Source organism: Siphateles boraxobius, unplaced genomic scaffold (genome assembly GCF_051911475.1).
Source record: "Siphateles boraxobius isolate OS27281-9 unplaced genomic scaffold, OSU_SipBor_1 66, whole genome shotgun sequence".
Taxonomy (NCBI): Eukaryota; Metazoa; Chordata; class Actinopteri; order Cypriniformes; family Leuciscidae; genus Siphateles; species Siphateles boraxobius.
Window position 1 is genome coordinate 19,320,343 of NW_027509193.1, and position 19,626 is coordinate 19,339,968.

Consider the following 19,626-nt stretch of genomic DNA (forward strand, 5'->3'; position numbering starts at 1 on the left):
GATGCATTTTACAATGACATTTATTCATGTAGAAGACACATTTATCCAAAGTGCCTTACAAATAAGAATAAAACAAGCAGAAGTGATAAATCTATCCAAGCACATCAGGTCTGAGAGAGGTTTTGAACATATTCATAAATGTTATTCTTTTGGTGATGCTGTGAAATTGTCAGAAGTGAAAGTTTCAGTGTTGGCTTTTCAGAATTTTTCCAGTCTTATTTCCAGCGACCTCCGACCTTTCCTTTACCGTGAACTTTTTTGCTGTGATAAAGAAAGAGGTGAAACATCAGCACAATTGAGAGACAGTTTTTCTTAAAGACAGACTATTATAGATACTATTTCACGAAAGAAAAATGCTTAAGAAATAAGTAAAGCCTAATTTTCACTTAAAGGGATAGTCCACAAAAAAGTGTCATCTTTTACTCATCTTTACTCACCTTTAAGACTTTTTTCTTCTGTGGAACATAAAATAAGATATTTTAAAGAATGTGGGAAACTAAGCAAGTCTCAGTGCCCATTGACTTCCATTGTATTGACAAAAATAATAAAAATAAGTCATGGGAACCGAAACTTGCTTGGCTATCAATATTTTTCATTATATCTTCTTTTGTGCAGTAGAAGAAAGAAATGCATGTATGTTTGGAACGACACAAGAGTGAGTAAATGATGACAGAATTTTCATCTTTGGATGCACTTTCCCTTTTAGGCAGGAATACACTATATGACTTTTGTTCAGATTTTTACCCAGATTTGCAGCCTGGACAAGTCGATGCTAGTTGCCGAAAGTCAAAGTCAGTCTGCAGATTTTGGGCAGTCTGAGTTGACAGATTTCACAGAAAATTGCATAGAGATGGGCAAAGATATTTTTAGCTTCAGACAATGAATCCATTAAGGTGGATGATATCAAACATGTTTGATATTTTGAGCTGATTTTAGAACACATATTGTTTTCATTTGTCATATGTCTCTTAGCAAAGAGACTCATGTTTCTGCATGAATTTATTATGTTCAGAACGATTTGAAACAATCAACTTATTAACTTAATGTGACTTACAACTTTTGAGCGTGAGAAATCCTGTTCAGTAGAACAACAATCTGTTGAGAAGGAAGAACATTTCAGATAAATACAGTGTTTTCTTTGCGCTTTCACTTTCTACACTCTCTATCTCTCTAGCTGACTTTCTCTAGCTAAACTAAGCACAGATTAGTATTTCCAATACAAACAGTCAGGTTTCATGAAATCTTTCACCAGTTTCTCAAACCTCAGTTCAGCAAACAAAGTCACCACACCTCATACTTCTGTCTCTTCATTTGATCCAAGAGGTCAAACTTCTCTGACTCCAGCTGGTGAATCCAGTTCCACATCTCCTGAGCTCGCTTCCTGTTTTTTGGGATTAAGGAACAGATGATGATGCAAAACAACTATTCATGGAGCATGGAAAAAACATTCCAGTCAAAAAACCGTCTCAGAATCAGAATCAGAATCAGAAAGAGCTTTATTGCCAAGTGTGCTTGAACACACAAGGAATTTTTTTTGGTACTGAGGCTTCCAGTGGACATATACAAATACAAATACAAGAAACATAATACTACAAATTATAAGAAATAAAAATATAAATATATGAGAATAAAAGTATCACAGTTGGGTTTAGTCAGAATAGACGTATGGTTAGTCAGGTTACGTATGTAACCTTGGTTCCCTGAAGAGGGAACTCGAGCTGCGTCGAGACGCGGTGGGAACGCCTCTGAGTGATTGCGTCATGAAGCACGTATGAAATCAGTCCAATGGCGTGATGGAAAGTCATGTGACGTCATCGCCCAGGAAACTATAAAGCATACCAGGAACTAACAGTCACTAGCTTCAGATAGGCTGAAGCAAGTCGCTCACAGGCATGCAGGAAGTATGGCAGGGCGACGCAGCATCTCGTTTCCTCTTCAGGGAACCAGGGTTAGATACGTAACCTGAGACGTTCCCTTATAAGGGAACTAGAGCTGCGTTGAGACGCGGTGGGAACACTATACACACAACGCCATAGTAACAAGTGCCTGTCCGTGTGAAATCTCTGAGCACACAAAGATGAAAGCAACTCCGCCCCTGTGATGGAGCCGAGGTCAAGATCATAAAACCTCACTAATGTGTGCGGCTAGGCAACATCCCGCCACATCACAAACATACTGGAGGGAAATTCCTGACGATATTTTTTTAGAAGCAGCCATACTCCTAGTCTCTTGGTCTGACACCTCACAGTGCCACAAAAGAAACATTACTAGAGTGTTTCTCTCCAATGATACACCACTTAAAGGGATGTGGTAAGCAGCTAAGGTGTCTTAAGATGCGAATAGGTCTACTTCTGTTCGATCAAAATTTTTCATAGGAGCTCCACCACCTCGGGGTGGAGTCTCCATTCCCCGGGCCTCGGCCACTGCCTCGACAGGATGTCTGCTCCCTCATTTAAAACCCCAGGGATGTAAATTGCCTTTAGAGAGAGCAAATTACCTTGGGCCCACAGGAGGATCTGGTGAGCCAATTTGCATAAGTGACGTGACCTCAGACCCCCCTGATGGTTGATGTAAGAGACCACCGATGTGTTGTCTGTACAGACAAGCACATGATAGCCCCTCAGGTCTGGGGGGAAGTGTTTGAGAGCTCAAAACACCGCCATAATTTCTAGCCGATTTATGTCCCAAGAAAGTAGATGGTCCTGCCAAAGACCTTGCGCCGAGCAACCACTCATGATCGAAGGAAGCATCTGTCGTTAGCATTACGCGACGACAAGAAGCTCCCAACACTGGGCCTTGGGTGAGGAACCAAGGTTTCTTACACATGACTAAGGCACATAGGTATCGCTGCGTGACCTTGATCATGCAAAATGGATTTCCCCTCTGAGAAAACCCCATGGTTCTGAGCCACCACTGCAGGGGTCTCATGTACAGGAGGCCAAAAGTTATTATGTTGGACGCAGCTGGCATGAGACCCATCAGTCTCTGAAACTGTTTCACAGTGAGTTACTGACCTAGTTTTACCCCATTTACAGCTGAGAATCCCAAACCACACCTAGAAAAGCGGTCCTCTAAGCTGGAAGGAGCAGACTCTTTTTGGCACTGAGCCTCAGCCCCAACTTTCTCATGTGAGACAGAACGACATTTCGATGCCGAACTGTCATCTGCTTGGATTGAGCTAAAATCAACCAGTCGTCGGTGTAATTCAACACGCGAATGCCCTGAATATCAATTTTGTGAAATTACGGGGTTATAAACCTAGGCCGAAGGCAAGAAACCGATAATGGTACACTTCGCCCCCGAAAGCAAACCTCAGGAACTTACTGTGATGAGGATGGATGGCTACATGGAAGTATCGTCCTTCAAATCTATAGTGACAAACCAGTCCTCGGACTGAGTCTGTGACACGATCTGTTTGAGTGTAAGCCTCCATCCTTCTTTGGAACAATGAAGTAATGGCTGTAAACCCCTGAATTCCTGCTGGGAGGAGGAGCCCTTTCTATAGCCTCCTTTCGCAGAAGAGTCTGCTTCTTGCTCCATAACCAGAGCCTGCTCGGAGTCCACCACCGTAGGGAGGACCCCTAGAAATCTGGGCGGACGAGAATCGAACTGAATTCTGTAACCCTTTTCTATTGTGAGCAGGATGCAACGAGATATATTTGGCAGTAGTTTCCATGCTGCCAGAATATCTGCTAAGGGGACCAGTCTCTTGAGACTAGCCTCTGGTATTGGATAAACAGCCACCTCGGTGCCCTGTATCAGCGAACCAGCAGGGAACAACCAAACTGGCAGCGCTGCGACCCTCCTCAGAGAGTAGCCCCCCAGAGGGCGCCGAGGAGAAATGGGCACTGTGTTTTGATGAGGTGGAAATCGTTTCTCTCCAGAGGGGACTTCTTAGTCGAAGCCTTCTTCGAAATAACGACTGTCCTCAGATCTGTCTTAACCCAATAAGACTACGGATGAGACTACTAAAGGAACCAGCCTCTCGAGACTTGTCTCTAGTATAGCTTGAGAGGCCAATCCAGCATCCAGAAACGGATAACCGGCAGGAACCAACCAAACTTACCCCTCTTAAACCCTCCTTCTGCGAGTCAGACACTGAGACTAGAACTCACTGGAGGGCACAGAAGGGAGATGAGCACCATATAATGAAGTGTTATCCATTTCCTCCTGGGATTTTACCATTTATTTCCTCAGAATTAAATGACTCCTCAAAGATCAGATGAATGCATATTTAATTTTTGAGAAAATTAAATAGAGCCAAATATCAACCAAACAAGTAAAAACGATCTAGGTGAAAGGCTGAATATAGTGTATTAACAGCAAATCAGAAGAGTATTTAACATTTAATTTCATCAAAATTAAATGCAGCCAGAATCAAGCAGACAAGAATACGGTCTGCATGACAGGCTGAATATTCATATTATAATCTCAAACAAAAAGAACCATAGCCTAAATAATAGAATGCAAACACTAGTTTGCACACAATCATAAGAGAAAGAGAGAAATGGAATTCCCGTCTGCAGTCCTCTGCACATTTATATACATTGCGGACCCAATTGTCTACCCGCTGCCTAGGCACATGCCAGATCTGAGATCCAAGCCAAATAATCTTAATTGACATTCTTCCCTCAAGAAGAAAGCCAACAGGAGCAGAGCTAAAACTCTCCATAGTGCATAGGTTACACGTCGGGAATTTATAAATGAACATTGTCAGCCCCCTTTTACTAGAGCTGACCGTGCATGCAGCTTTACTCCCAAACAAATGACACATAAATCGCGTATGTCGCCACTCGTAATGAAGCGAGGGCAGGGAGGAACACACGATCCAAAAAGCTGTTTGCTCGCCATTGGACTGATTTCATACGTGCTTTATGACGCAATCACTCAGAGGCGTTCCCACCGCGTCTCGACCCAGCTCGAGATCCCTGAAAGGAAACATGAATTTTATATGAAACATTATAGATCCTTTGCACATCTTGCATAACGGAAAACATATGGTAACACTTTATTATAACTTTCATCAATAAATCACTAACAAACATTATAGAATGCTTAACAGATCATTAGTTAATATAGCTATATTCACATAGCTAGAAATATGAGGTAATGTGCTTGTTGTTTAATCAACCTACTTTAGATGTTGATTGATTAGCAGACCATTATTTAATATAAATTAAAATGCTTACAAATGTCATTAAACTTTAAATTGATATGATCATGCACTTCTTGAAAATCTACAAATGTAATTAAACTTCAGTTCATATATAACCTAATGCACTTTTTTACATTTACAAATGTACAAATGCAAAAAGGCGAGTGATCCGGATGTTCAACAGAAAATTGAACAATATAAGAATGACTGGTCTTACTTTATATTTGGTGTCTTTACTTGTACTTACATCTAAATAATAATAATAATAATAGTTAGGTACAATGTACTTATTGTCTATTGTCGTCTACTGCAAAACACTTTTTCTGCTATTGAGGTGGGAGACGGGTAACAGTGGGGTCAACTGTGTATACAGGTGTCAACTTGATTAGTATTTTCTTGAAAAATATATTGTTTTCTGTTGTTTATTTATGATTCAAGGAATATCCTGTTTAATATTATCTTTAATGATATATAGTATACTAAGTGTTGACGCAATTAAAAAACATATTTTGCAACCGAATTACAATTATGTGTTGTTGTTGTTGTTGTTGTTTTTAGCAAGAATTTAGCAAGAATGGTCCGTTAAGCATTTTATCGCCACGATTATGTTCAGATTTTCTGTCTTTGCTTTCTCCCTGCCTGTCAGTTTCATTATTAGTTACTATGGTTACTGAGTTGATTCTTCATTCTGTTCAGCTCTGTGTGATTTATTACCTTTGTTTGTCTGTTGTATTTAAGTTCCCGTGTTTATTTTCTTAGTTTTCCGGTCTTGTCTATGTTCAACGGTTGTTGCTTTGCCTGTCCTCATTTTTGTTACTCTATGTGGATTATTAATTAAAGACCTGACTTTCATCATCTACATCGTGTTATACAACCAGTCCATGACATAATGTTTCTTAATGATTTATTATTGAAAGTTTAAATTATATTATATTATTTATAACATGGATGTGTATGTGTGTGGTCACCTCAACCCATCCTCTCGCAGATTTTCGATGCCAAGTGGAGAGCGCCTCTCTGAAAGCGTCTTTCTCTTGATCTCTCGTCCAGTCAAACGCTTCCCCCTTTTCTGCTCTGCCTAAAACACAAAAACACATATGTACAAACATGTATTACTGGTACATTACTGTATTTAAGGTAAGGCTCAGTAGCCTACCTTGGCTAAAAAGCCACCAAAGTTTGCCCCCATATTGGACAAAACCTTCTTCTTCTTGGCCTCGTCTTCTGCTCTTTTCTTAGCCTCCTCATCCTCTTTCCTCTGGCGCTCTTCCTGATGAGAGAGCACAGACATTATATTTCACATCGATTTTGAAATTCTGTATTAAATTCCACATACAACTTTGAGAGCAATTGAGCATTTTATTTACTATGTTTTAAGTTTGACTTCTAATTTACCGCAATCCTCGTCTGTCTGTCTCTTTCTTTCTCTGCTCTAACACGCTGCTGCTCTGCTCGTTCTGCCCGTCGCCGCTCCTGAGGACAGGTGGATCAAATGGCCAACATGGAGAAAATTAGTACAAAGCAAAGACAAAGATGAGTATAGAAGGTTTTTGTGGTAAATAAAAGTCATAAAAGAGAAAAAAATATGAAAAGATCAAGACTGAATTACAATTCTGTCCTTGAGACCGATCAGTTCTTCCTCCTCTTTCTTCCTCTGCTCAAAGTGGACATCAATTAAAGTCTGTAACTCCAGAAAGTCTTTCTCCATCCTTTTTCGGTGAATATCCTGAGATAGGAAATGATATAGATTAGAAATAGAAAGCCATAACTTCCATGAAGTCCAAACTGAATGTTATTTTTAAAAGCATTTGGTATTTAATTGGATATGAATTTAATCCGATCTCAACAAAAACAAACACAGTTTGCTTAGTCTTCATTGGACCCACCATATAAACATTCACATTGGACCCACCATATAAACATTCATACAGTTCAGGATGTAAAAAGTGAACCTTTCATATTACCTAAGTAATTCTCACTTTACAGTTCATCCTAAACTGATGAACTGAACTGAACTGGTACTTACATCGAAATCTACCCGATCACCCTCTGGAATCTTTGGAGGGGCAAGTTGTGGAACCATGGGCCTGTGTGGGAGAGTATAAAAGCAAGAGATTGTGGGGATTAAGTGCCTGAAGATATCTGGAAAATACAGAGCGTGACTGTGGTTTGACAAATGAGAGTTCAAACACTTACTTGGGCCGTGGTCTTTCCTCCTCTGACAAAAGAGAAAACAAATAGGGAAAAAAGAAACAAGGCAGTTCTTGTAAAATGTATTATAAAGCATTTTTTTGTTCGCCCATATAACCATACAATATGCTGCCCTATACTGGTTGCATGTTTTTCTGTTTTTTGACCATTTCACATTTGAAAATGATCTGATTTTTTTTTTTATAAAACTGGTTCCTCTGAAGAAATATGAAACTAAAGGACACAACTGTAACAGTTCTTTCATGAACACTTTAGTTCAAATGTAAATTTTTAATAAACTCTGTGATTTATAGTATTAAAGGTACAATATGTAAGAATTTTGTATCAAAATATCCAAAAACCACTTGCACAATGTTATGTATTTCTTTCAATTGTGTACTTACACTATCCTAAATGTTTCCAAGAATTTGTAAATTCAGAGAAATTAACAATTTTAAATAGTGCCCGTCACTTGTCACCTGTCAATGAAGTAATATCCCCATTATTCCCCAGTTTCCACTTGTACTGCCATAGTAACCATGGCGACAGACGTGGATGTTTAGCGTAATGTTTAGCGGGACGCTGTTGTTGCTTCGTTCAAATATTATGGACCATGCCAAGCAGACTTTGGGACAAAAGGAGAAATACAATGAGTATTAATATCAGCGTGACGTTTTCGAGATGCCGAGAGCTCCATGTCCGCGTTCGACTTGACAGGATGTCGCTCTTGCATGCACTTCACTAGACAGGAGAGTATATGTAGCCTACATAAAACGAATCAATGTTATATAGCTCAACATGATGAAATGTTAGAATATGATCAGTATGTTATTCTAATGTTGATCTAGCTTACTGCTAGTATTATACAGCCAACAAACTAAAACATATAATAACATTATAACTTTCAACACACTCAAATGCAGTTTAGTATGATAGTGTAGACCAGCGGTTCTCAAATGTGGCACGCTCCACTGGTGGGGAATGGAGACGTGACAGATGGGGCGCGCCAAACGGGAGGAAATTTTCCTTTTTATGCCTTTATATCTTTATTCGTTGATGGCCAGTCCGCATCGTCAACTTCATCTTTGAAGCGACACAGAAAACACCAGATTATAAATAAACAATTAAATGTCTCCTTGCTATTTTTTACACATTCATAATCATTACTTTGGCCAGTTCTTTGTGGCAAGCTTTATGCGTGCGCTTGAGTGCGGCAATATAACGACTCGGTTACTAACGTAACCTCGGTTCCCTGAGAGGAGGGAACGAGTATTGCGTAATGCTTACGCTATGGGAAAACTCCTTTTCTCGAGAAATATTGAAGTCTTTATGTAAAACGCATTGCAGCTGCACAGCATACAGCAATGAGCGAGGCAGCTCGGTCATTGGCTGTGCTGCGGCAACTTGCACGAACCAATGACGGGGCGACTCTGAACCCGCTTCCAATGTGTGTGCTTCGCGTCCACGCGCGTCAGAGCCCGCCAAGATGGGCGTGGCCAAGGGCTATATATTGGGCGCCCCGTCGTCTGAGTTCTTTAGGTTCAATCGACTGAAGCAAATTGACCAAGCACAAGCACGGCAGATTACGCAATACTCGTTCCCTCCTCTCAGGGAACCGAGGTTACGTTAGTAACCGAGTCGTTCCCTTTCGAGAGGTCTCTCCTATTGCGTAATGCTTACGCTATGGGAACGCCATGTAAAACGCCGTGCGTGCTGACTTCGCTTCTATTAAGCCGGAGGCCGATGCCTGAGCTTTTGAGCGAAGTAATTATCCAACGAGCCAGCCGAAGGCGGGCTTTATAAAGGGACAACGTGGAACGGCCCAAAGGGCGTCCAAAGACACACACAAGCACATTTTTATGTACTGTCATGTATGAAAAATCCTCCACATCAGATGCAAAGATGTGATTCTATGAGGGAGGAGACAATGCTCAGCATGTACACACCCCAGCCTATGCATAGTTAGACCGACAGTATGTTAGAGTGCAATGAGGGGACCTGTAGGTTATAAAACCTGATAAATGTGGACGGTGAGGCCCAGCCTGCAGCCGCACAAATATCTTGAATGGGTATCCCACTCGACCACGCCCACGAGGAGGCCATGCCTCTCGTAGAGTGAGCTCTGATGCCCAAGGGGCACTGAAGGCCCTTGGCTTCATAAGCCAGCGCTATAGCATCAACTATCCAGCGCGATATTCTTTGCTTTGACACAGCCAGACCCTTAGTGCGGCCGCCAAAGCATACGAACAACTGCTCTGTCTGTCTGAACAGGGCAGAACGTTCCAAATATACTCTAAGTGCCCTGACCGGGCAGAGTAAATTAGCGTCACTTTCGTCTGCTGGGGACGATAGCGCGGCCAAAGATATCACCTGTGCTCTGAAAGGAGTAGAGAGCACTTTAGGAATATACCCGTGTCTTGGCCTGAGGACAACCCTGTTGTCGTTAGGTCCAAACTCCAGGCAGGTAGCGCTTGATGACAGCGTGTGCAGGTCGCCCACTCTCTTGACCGAGGCGAGAGCCAGCAAGAGAGCAGTTTTGAGCGAGAGCTGTTTAAGGTGCACAGTTCGGAGGGGTTCGAACGGGGCACGCTTAAGTGCGTCCAGGACCGTGGCCAGGTCCCAAATCGGCACCGAGGGGGGGCGTGGGGGATTTATCCTCCTGGCGCCCCTCAGGAAACGAACAACTAGGTAGTTTTTCCCTAGTGTGCGTCCTTCGACCGGTTCATGTGATGCCGCTATGGCAGCCACATATACTTTGAGCGTGGAGGGGGTGCGGCCTGCCTCCAATAGCTCTTGTAAGAAAACGAGCACACTCGGTACTTCGCATGTCTCAGGATTCAGGTTCCTGGACTTGCACCAGTCACTGAACACCTTCCATTTCTGGGCATATAAGCGCCCTGTAGAGGGCGCTCGCGCCTCAGTGATGGTTCTCAACACTCCACTGGCGAGGTTCCCGGGAATCCGTTGAGGGGCCACGCATGGAGGGCCCACAGATCGGGGCGGGGATGGAGGATCGTCCCGTTGGCCTGCCTGAGGAGATCTAGCCTCAGTGGAATCGGCCATGGGGCAGATTGTATCATCTGCATCAGTTCTGGAAACCACGTCTGGTTTTTCCAGAGTGGGGCTACCAGGAGCACTGCACATTTCTCCTCCCTGATCCGACTGATGACCTGAGGTAGCATCGCAACCGGAGGGAAGGCATACAGCGGGCGGCTCGGCCAGACTTGGGCGAGCGCGTCTGTGCTCTTTGAAAAGAAGAGAGGGCAGTGTGTATTTTCCTTGGAGGCAAAGAGGTCGACCTCTGCTCTGCCAAAGGTTTGCCATAACCACTGAATCGTCACGGGGTGGAGAGACCATTCTCCTGGGAGAACTTTGTCTCTGGACAGCATGTCCGCTCCCTGGTTCAGAACACCTGGCACATGCGCTGCTCTCAGCGAGCGCAGGTTGCGCTTGGACCATAGGAGGAGCTCCCTGGCCATCGAGTGCAGGGAGCTCGATCTGAGTCCACCCTGACGATTTATATGCGAGACTACCGTCATGTTGTCCGTTCGGACTAGGACGTGCTCGTCCCTCAGGTACGGGAGCAGGGCTCTGAGAGCCAAAGCGACCGCTTTCAATTCCAGACAGTTTATATGTAGGCGCTTCTCCGGGTTTGACCACAAGCCGGAGACAGGCCTGCCCTCGTAAAGGGCCCCCCAACCTATTTTGGAGGCATCTGTCGTGATCATCTTTCTCCTTGTGTTTACACCCAAACTCACGCCGGACTGATACCATTCGACAGCTTTCCAGAGCGTCAGGGCTTTTATGCAGCCGTGATTTGCTCTGATTAAAAAGTGGCCCGAGCGCCACGCGTGGGTGGGGACACGGCTTTTGAGCCAGCGTTGGAGAGGACGCATGTGCAACAATCCTAGCTGGAGTACAGCTGATGCTGAGGCCATGAGACCGAGCATCCTCTGAAACCGCTTGACGGGGGCACTCTATTTTAGACCTAGGCACTCTAGATGACTGATAATCCAAGACCTGTGTGTCACTAACTGGCTCTCTGATTGTGCTAGTATTAGCCAATCGTCGAGATAATTTAGTATTCGCACTCCCCGCTGTCTCAGGGGGGAAAGTGCTGCATCCATACATTTCGTAAATGTACGGGGTGCCAGTGACAGGCCGAATGGCAGTACTGTGTACTGGTATGACTGTCCCTCGAAAGCGAATCTCAGAAATGGCCTGTGATGAGGTGCTATTGAAATGTGAAAGTAAGCGTCTTTCAGATCCACTGACAGAACTTGCGCGAGGATATGCTTGGTAGTTATCATTCTGAACGAACGAATCATTAAAGCTTTGTTCAGATGTCTGAGATCTAGAATGGGGCGGAGACCGCCGTCCTTTTTCCGGACGAGAAAATAGCGGCTGTAAAAACCTGCCTCGCTCATAGAGGGGGGGGACTGTTTCTATAGCGCCTTTCTCTATCAGTTTGAGCATCTCGGTGCGTAGAACATGTGAAACATCTTTTCTCACTTTCGTCTCTACCACCGCTGTGAAGCGGGGCGGTCTGCGAGCGAATTGAAGCGAGTAACCGTGTTTTATTATGTTCAAAACCCATTTCGGCATGTCGGGGATATTTTCCCAAGCTTTCGCTCGCACAGATATGGGCTGAATGTTGGCCGGGGGCATCTCGCAGTGACGTATGGCTCCCGCCAGCGAATCGTTCTGTGTTAACACCGAGCTTACAGCTCTCAGCGGCGCGGATGCGCGCTGAGCAGCTCTGCTGAATGCCGAGTGCAGGGGTGCGTGTGAGATTACAGGCACGCTCGCTGTAATGCTCACAGAGTGAGATGGGGAAATGTTTAACACTGTGTGTATAGTGCTTATGGGTGGGGGTGCATAGACTGTGGTAGGCACGCGCGCCACTTTCATAAAAAGGTTTTTGGCCATATAAACAGTGTTTGTGAGTTGGGGTGCGTGCATAACAGCGGGCACACGCGCTACTCTTATACAACTTCCCGCTTTTACTGGGGAAGTGTTTATAACTGTGGGAACAGTGCTTGTGTGTAGTGGTGCATACGTAACAGTTGGCACACAATCTACATTTATGGGGCGTCCAGCCTGAGCTGGGAAAACATTTGGCACTGCGTTGACAGTTTTGATATGTGGGAATGCGCACTTTGGTGTGGACACGTGACCCTTTAATGACACAGGCAGAAAATAGCTCTTTATGTGATTTCTGTGTGTCGCCGTAAAAACGGCGTTTGTTTGCAGGTGGGCGAGCTGTGTTGCTGGCACATTGGCTGCTGTATAGACATTTCCAGCCGCCTGTAAGGGGACTGGGTAATGCTTTAGACGTTTTGGAGAGAGCGGTCCGGCTCTCGCGAGACACGCGCTCTCCCTTTTCCTCCCTGTAGCTAGGAGGACTTACGAGGCTCTGGGTTCAGCACAATCCTGGGCCGAGGTCCCCGTCGCTCGGGCGGTTGCTTCCTGTTGGCAGAGCGCGAACGGCGTCGAAAATCCGTTTCAGGTTTGGGCTGAGAAACGGGGGGCGCCGTCTTAGCTCGCTGCTGTTGAGGCGGCCGTTGGCGGCTCTGCGATGAGCTAGATCGCTTGGGCAGGAAGTGACGTATAGCCTGTGAGTCCTTACGGGCTTCGGTGAAGCGCTCGGCGAACTCCTTCACCACTGGTCCAAACAGGCCGTCTTGGGAGGTACGCGCGTCGAGGAAAGACGCCTTATCTGCATCCTTCATATCTGTTAGCGTCAGCCACAGATGGCGCTCAAGGACAGTCAGGTTAGCCATAGCACGGCCGATGGATTGGGCGGTGGCTTTTGTGGCTCGCAGCGCTATGTCAGTGGCGCTGCGTAGGTCCTTAAATGCCTCAGGCTCGGGTCCAGACTCGTCCATACTGCGGAGAAGTTTGGCTTGAAACACCTGGAGGACAGCCATAGAGTGAAACGCTGATGCAGCTTGGCCGGCGGCGGCGTATGCGCGACCGGCGAGAGCTGAAGTGGACCGGCAAGGCTTCGAGGGATGAGAAGCTTTAGCTTTCCATCCAGCGTTGGAGGGTGGACACAGATGATTGGCCACAGCCTCCTCGAGGGGTGGAGTCCCCTCATAGCCTCTTTCTTTCGCGCCGTCCACGGAGGAGAGCGACAAAGAAAAAGAAGGCTTCAGGCGAGCGGAGTGCGGGGCTTTCCACGACTTCGTGAGTTCGTCGTGAACTTCCGGGAAGAAGGGGTAGGGTCTTTGTCGAGGGGCCTGTCGGCGCCCCTGCAGGAACCACTCGTCCAGTCGGCTGCGGGTGGGTTCTTCCGGGGAAGACCAATCGAGCCCGAGGTCTTCCACGGCCTTGGAGAGAATGCGGACGATCTCTGAGTCCATGCTGGAGCCCGCGCTCGTGCCCGCTAATGTCGAAGGCGCGGGGTCGAAGGACGAGCCCGGCCAGTCGTCGGATGCAGCATCACAGGAAAAACTGTCATCCTTATCTTCGTCATCCCCTGACGCGCCAAACGAGACGAGCCCCATTGCTCCGCTGGAGGGGTGCTGGTCCGCCTGTGTGAACTGGACTGGCGGCGGGGAGTCTTCGGGTGGCGGTGAAGCACGCGGGGATTGGCCCGGCGTGACATCACTGCAAACCGCGTGCTCCGGCAGCCTCTGTGAGCAGCGTTTTTTCTTTCGCGGCTCGACCAGAGGAGATGGCAGCACGGAAGAGGTGGGCTCTTTCGCGGTGAAAACGGCGAAGCGAGCGCGCAGCTCGGTGAGGCCCAGGGCGTCACACTCGGGACATCCGCCTCGAGTAAGGGCAGCCTCTGCGTGGTCCGGTCCCAGGCAGCGGCCGCAAATGATGTGACGATCCCCGTCTTGAAGAGGGCCTCGACACGAAGCGCAGGAAGGCATTTGACGCCTTGAAAAATTGCTCTTTTAGAAAAAGTGTCGCGGGGGCGAACACTGAAAGCTTTGAAAAGGATATGGTGATGATGCGCGCCGGATGGCTTAGCAGAAGGGCGATCGAAGGCGGCTGAAGGCGCCGGCGTCCTCGAAGCAGTCCTGCTGTAGGCTTGTCGACGGCGGCGGCGGCGAAAGACTCCAATAATCCGGAGGATCAGCGAAGAGAAGGTTCTTTGCTGAAGGAGATTAAATCTAAAGAACTCAGACGACGGGGCGCCCAATATATAGCCCTTGGCCACGCCCATCTTGGCGGGCTCTGACGCGGGTGGACGCGAAGCACGCTCATTGGAAGCGGGTTCAGAGTCGCCCCGTCATTGGTTCGTGCAAGTTGCCGCAGCACAGCCAATGACCGAGCTGCCTCGCTCATTGCTGTATGCTGTGCAGCTGCAATGCGTTTTAATGATTAATTAAAATAATTAATCATTAGTTTATAACTTATACACTGCCCATCATTTTAATCCCATATACAACCCAAGTTTGTTATGTCTATTTTAATATGTAATATATATATATATTTTTTTATTTTACGTTTTTAAGTACAATATTATGTTCACAGCCCCCAACCAGGGGGTGCTGATGCTATGACGAGTGGCACTTTTATTTTTTTTCTATTTTTGAACTTGATACAAATTTTGACACAACTGTACTTTTATTTTCTCTATTTTTGAATTTCATGCAATGACACAGCTGCACTTTCATTTTCTTTATTTTTGAACTTGCTTTTATTTATTGTAAGTTTGTATTTAGATACAACTTGTTACTATACTGATACTACTTGTTACTTCAATAAATTGGAACATTTTAAGCTTGTTGCGTATTTCATTAGCATTGTGTTGGGGCGATGGGGGCAGGTGGGGCTGGAAAATTCCCCCTTGTCCAAAGTGGGGAATGACCGAAAAAGTTTGAGAACCACTGGTGTAGACCAAGTGAAACAGTGCTGCGTTACCTCACAATTTTAATTTGTTACAAAAACTGACCAGTTTGAGTATTAATTCAGCATTTGCGGGTAGTTCGGTAGAATTAAATGTCCTCATTCCTTTATATCTGTGGGACTCGCGTGTGGCCCTGATATCTTTCTCACATTAGCAATCGCGACCTGCTTCACACCACAGTCATGTTAAAAAACATGAATGTATTCACTCATCCATAAACATTATTTACCATAAATATTATTAGATCCATCGGCATGACGACAAGTTCCATAATTCCGCTTATTCACTGCGTCATCAATCTACACCTTTGCTATTGTAAGAGGTTAGCGACCCCTAGCGGCGATAAAAATTACATATTGTACCTTTAAGTTCATTATTTATATAACATTCTGTGTGTAAAAAGCATGTCAGTGGTGAGTAGTACAAAGCTACAAGTAAAAGTTGGATTCAAAAACACATTTAGAGTGTGATGTGGTGGACATATATAGTATGTGTGTGTGTTTGTGTGTGTGTGATATACATATATATATGTGTGTGTGTTCAGTATATACGTACAGTGTGTGTGTGTGTGTGTGTGTGTGTGTGTGTGTGTGTGTGTGTGTGTGTGTGTGTGTGTGTGTGTGTGTGTGTGTGTGTGTGTGTGTGTGTTTGTGTCCTGGTAAACACTACATTATGGGGATGTCCCCACAAAGATCGCAATATTGGAAATCCTTGTCAGAGCATTTTTTGGAAAGACAAACGTTATATGATAAAAAATATATATAAACAAACCAGAAAAATAGTATAAAACAGTCAACTAATAATCTAGACATATAAGTCCAGGATATATTCAAAACTGCTTCTTGCCACATCAGATATAAAATATTGTAGCATGATGCTATTAAATGTTTAAATTACATAACATATGAAGAATTTTTTATAATTTCAGTTTCATGCTTGTGACACAAATTTTAATAATTAATACTAGTCAACAACAGTTCTATGTCATTCAGGTCAATGAAAAAGAAAAGCCAAAAATATTTCACAGTGATAGACAGAGGGTGTAACAACATGATTAAAGGAAGTACTTTTGTCTAAACGCCCTTACCTTCTTCCTGAGTCTCCTCTGATGAATACAGCATTGAAAGAATACAGAAACACATAAGAGAACAATGGGAAATGTGGGAATAAGAAGGACCTAAACTTAGTAGATCAGCACACATAAGACAAATGATGTGTGTGGATGCTAAAGAAAAAAGAAAAAAAAATATATATATATACATTCACCTAAAGGATTATTAGGAACACCATACTAATACTGTGTTTGACCCCCTTTCACCTTCAGAACTGCCTTAATTCTATGTGGTATTGATTCAACAAGGTGCTGAAAGCATTCTTTAGAAATGTTGGCCCATATTGATAGGATAGCATCTTGCAGTTGATGGATATTTGTGGGATGCACATCCAGGGCACGAAGCTCCCATTCCACCACATCCCAAAGATGCTCTATTGGGTTGAGATCTGGTGACTGTGGGGGCCATTTTAGTATAGTAAACTCATTGTCACGTTCAAGAAACCAATTTGAAATGATTCGAGCTTTGTGACATGGTGCATTGTCCTGCTGGAAAGCCATCAGAGGATGGGTACATGGTGGCAAAACAATGCTCAGGCAGGCCGTGGCATTTAAACGATGCCCAATTGGCACTAAGGAGCCTAAAGTGTGCCAAGAAAACATCCCCCACACCATTACACCAGCACCACCAGCCTGCACAGTGGTAACAAGGCATGATGGATCCATGTTCTCATTCTGTGTATGCCAAATTCTGACTCTACCATCTGAATGTCTCAACAGAAATTGAGACTCATCAGACCAGGCAACATTTTTCCAGTCTTCAACTGTACAATTTTGGTGAGCTGTTGCAAATTGTAGCCTCTTTTTCCTATTTGTAGTGGAGATGAGTGGTACCCGGTGGGGTCTACTGCTGTTGTAGCCCATCTACCTCAAGGTTGTGTGTGTTGTGGCTTCACAAATGCTTTAATGCATACCTCGGTTGTAACGAGTGGTTATTTCAGTCAAAGTTGCTCTTCTATCAGCTTGAATCAGTCGGCCCATTATCCTCTGACCTCTAGCGTCAACAAGGCATTTTCGCCCACAGGACTGCCGCATACTAGATGTTTTTCCCTTTTCACACCATTCTTTGTAAACCCAAGAAATGGTTGTGCGTGAAAATCCCAGTAACTGAGCAGATTGTGAAATACTCAGACCGGCCCGTCTGGCACCAACAACCATGCCACGCTCAAAATTGCTTAAATCACCTTTCTTTCCCATTCTGACATTCAGTTTGGAGTTCAGGAGATTGTCTTGACCAGGACCACACCCCTAAATGTATTGAAGCAACTGCCATGTGATTGGTTGATTAGATAATTGCATTAATGAGAAATTGAACAGGTGTCCCTAATAATCCTTTAGGTGAGTGTAGCTTTAAGAGCTCACAGTGGGAAAAGATTTGTACTACGTCTGGACAGTATTTAAAGGGGTGGTTGATTATGATTTCACTTTTTTAACTTTAGTTAGTCTGTAATGTTGCTGTTTGAGCATAAACAACATGTGCAAAGTCACGGCACTCAAAGTTCAAAGCAAAGGGAGATATTTTATTTGAAAGAAATAGCTCTTTAAGGACTACAACAGGATTATTAACGGATGTAGGGACTACACAAGCTTCCTCCCGGGTTAGTGACATCACTAACCCTTAAATTTACATAAACCCCATCCCCGGGAACGTGATTTATCATGACAGAATACTAATCAATGACTAGAAAATAACTACACATAAGCCACATAAATTCATCAACAAAACATTCATAAATGTTGTCTACGTGTTGTCACCTCTACTTAAGTCTCTCCGTCTTTGTCTGACTCCGGTTTGAATATAAAAGGCTAAAAGTTTTTCAGGAAACAAGCTGTTGTAGCTCCGCCCTCTGTGCCGGGAGCAGATGCTCATTTGCATTTAAAGGGACAGACACAAAAACTGTGTTTTTTGCTCACCCTCAAAGCATGACAATTTTAACATGCTATATAAAAATATCTTTGGGGTATTTTGAGCTAAAACTTCGCATACACACTCTGGGGACATCAAAGACTTATTTTACATCTTGTGAAAAGGGCATTATACCAGAAGTATTTAAACCAGTGAGCTCTTAAAGCTATACAGTAGAACCAAACATTTACAAAAACACTATATTCACAAACATGCACGTGCAACATGGTAAAAAACTGACCCACTAAATATTACATCATCCTTCAAAACATAAACAAACGCATGCTATCAACCTTCCATAGGTATTTTTTTACATGCTATTCTGATTGTGCATGTCTTTTTTTGATGAAGATAAACAAAGTACCTTGATAATCTGTATACTCCTGCTCTTCTGTAATACAGATTCAGCAAAGAAACATGAAATCAAAATAAATCAAACAAATCAATCTCAAACAGATGTAGAAAAAAATGAGGTATTTAGTTCTCCTCAATAATCGTGTTTTCTCTTTATGCAGAACTTTTTGTTAATGTTCATGAGGCTGCTTATGAATATTATGTTCTGTCCTTTTGATTAACAAGATAAACAATTATGGGTTTTGACTTGGGGAAATGAAGCCCTCCTCTCTTCAGTCTTAGAATGTATTTTTTTTATATTGGCTGATTAAATGATTTCTATGTTACAGACACATGTAACGCAGGTAACCGTTTATTCATTTAGCAGACGCTTTTATCCAAAGCGACTTACAAATAAGAACAATAGAAGCAGTTAAACTAACACAACAATATGTAAGTGATATGACCCTTCTCAGTTTAATCTAACGCAGTACATGTATTTGTTCTTTTTTTTTATATAAAAAAAAATAGAATAGAATTGTGTTAGTATTAGGCTACTGGATACGTATTTACCAGCATTTACCACTTTCAATAAGACACCACACCAATATACAATTTTTCCTATGTTTATATACTAATATTAAAACAAATCAAAGATTCATTCATTTTATTAACATCTTTATGTTTTTTATTGTAGAATGTTCTGTCAACCTCTGTCAAATTTTGTCAATCATTACTGTACATTACATTTAAGCAGCCGCTTAACTCAGCATCCCACTTCTTCTCTATTTCTATTCATTTCTGTTATGTATTAAAATTACATTCTTTAATTGCATAAATAGTCCATCACAAACATCCAGCCATATATTTTTACTTTTATCTCACTTGAGGATTAAATGAAATTGTGAATTTAAGAACTGTTGCTTACGGTTTGGGCGACAGCAATATGGCAGCGTGATAACGAGTTGCTCCCGACTAAGTGACGAAAAGGGCCTAAGCAAATAAAAATACTCGAATTTATTTCCTCTAATTGACTTGGAAAAGTCTAGGGCCATGACAAAAGACAG

The 19,626-nt window shown here is 43.6% G+C and overlaps 1 protein-coding gene across 4 annotated transcripts in view; it reads right to left on the minus strand.

Annotated features, from left to right (window-relative positions):
* tnnt1 (troponin T type 1 (skeletal, slow)) overlaps positions 1-19,626 on the minus strand; it is a 37,606-nt gene continuing 17,980 nt past the window's right edge. The window contains exons 4-14 of one of the 4 annotated variants that reach the window (XM_077212769.1): positions 18,591-18,617; positions 16,297-16,314; positions 7,352-7,373; positions 7,182-7,242; positions 6,765-6,881; positions 6,551-6,628; positions 6,312-6,425; positions 6,124-6,233; positions 1,291-1,381; positions 1,055-1,095; positions 1-261 (exon numbers count right to left, since the gene is read on the minus strand). In XM_077212769.1, the coding sequence (XP_077068884.1) occupies positions 216-261; positions 1,055-1,095; positions 1,291-1,381; positions 6,124-6,233; positions 6,312-6,425; positions 6,551-6,628; positions 6,765-6,881; positions 7,182-7,242; positions 7,352-7,373; positions 16,297-16,314; positions 18,591-18,617 (725 nt within the window). In that variant the 3' untranslated portion in view covers positions 1-215. The remainder of the gene's footprint in view (positions 262-1,054; positions 1,096-1,290; positions 1,382-6,123; positions 6,234-6,311; positions 6,426-6,550; positions 6,629-6,764; positions 6,882-7,181; positions 7,243-7,351; positions 7,374-16,296; positions 16,315-18,590; positions 18,618-19,626) is intronic. The other 3 variants (XM_077212770.1, XM_077212771.1, XM_077212772.1) reach the window with 3 other exon arrangements.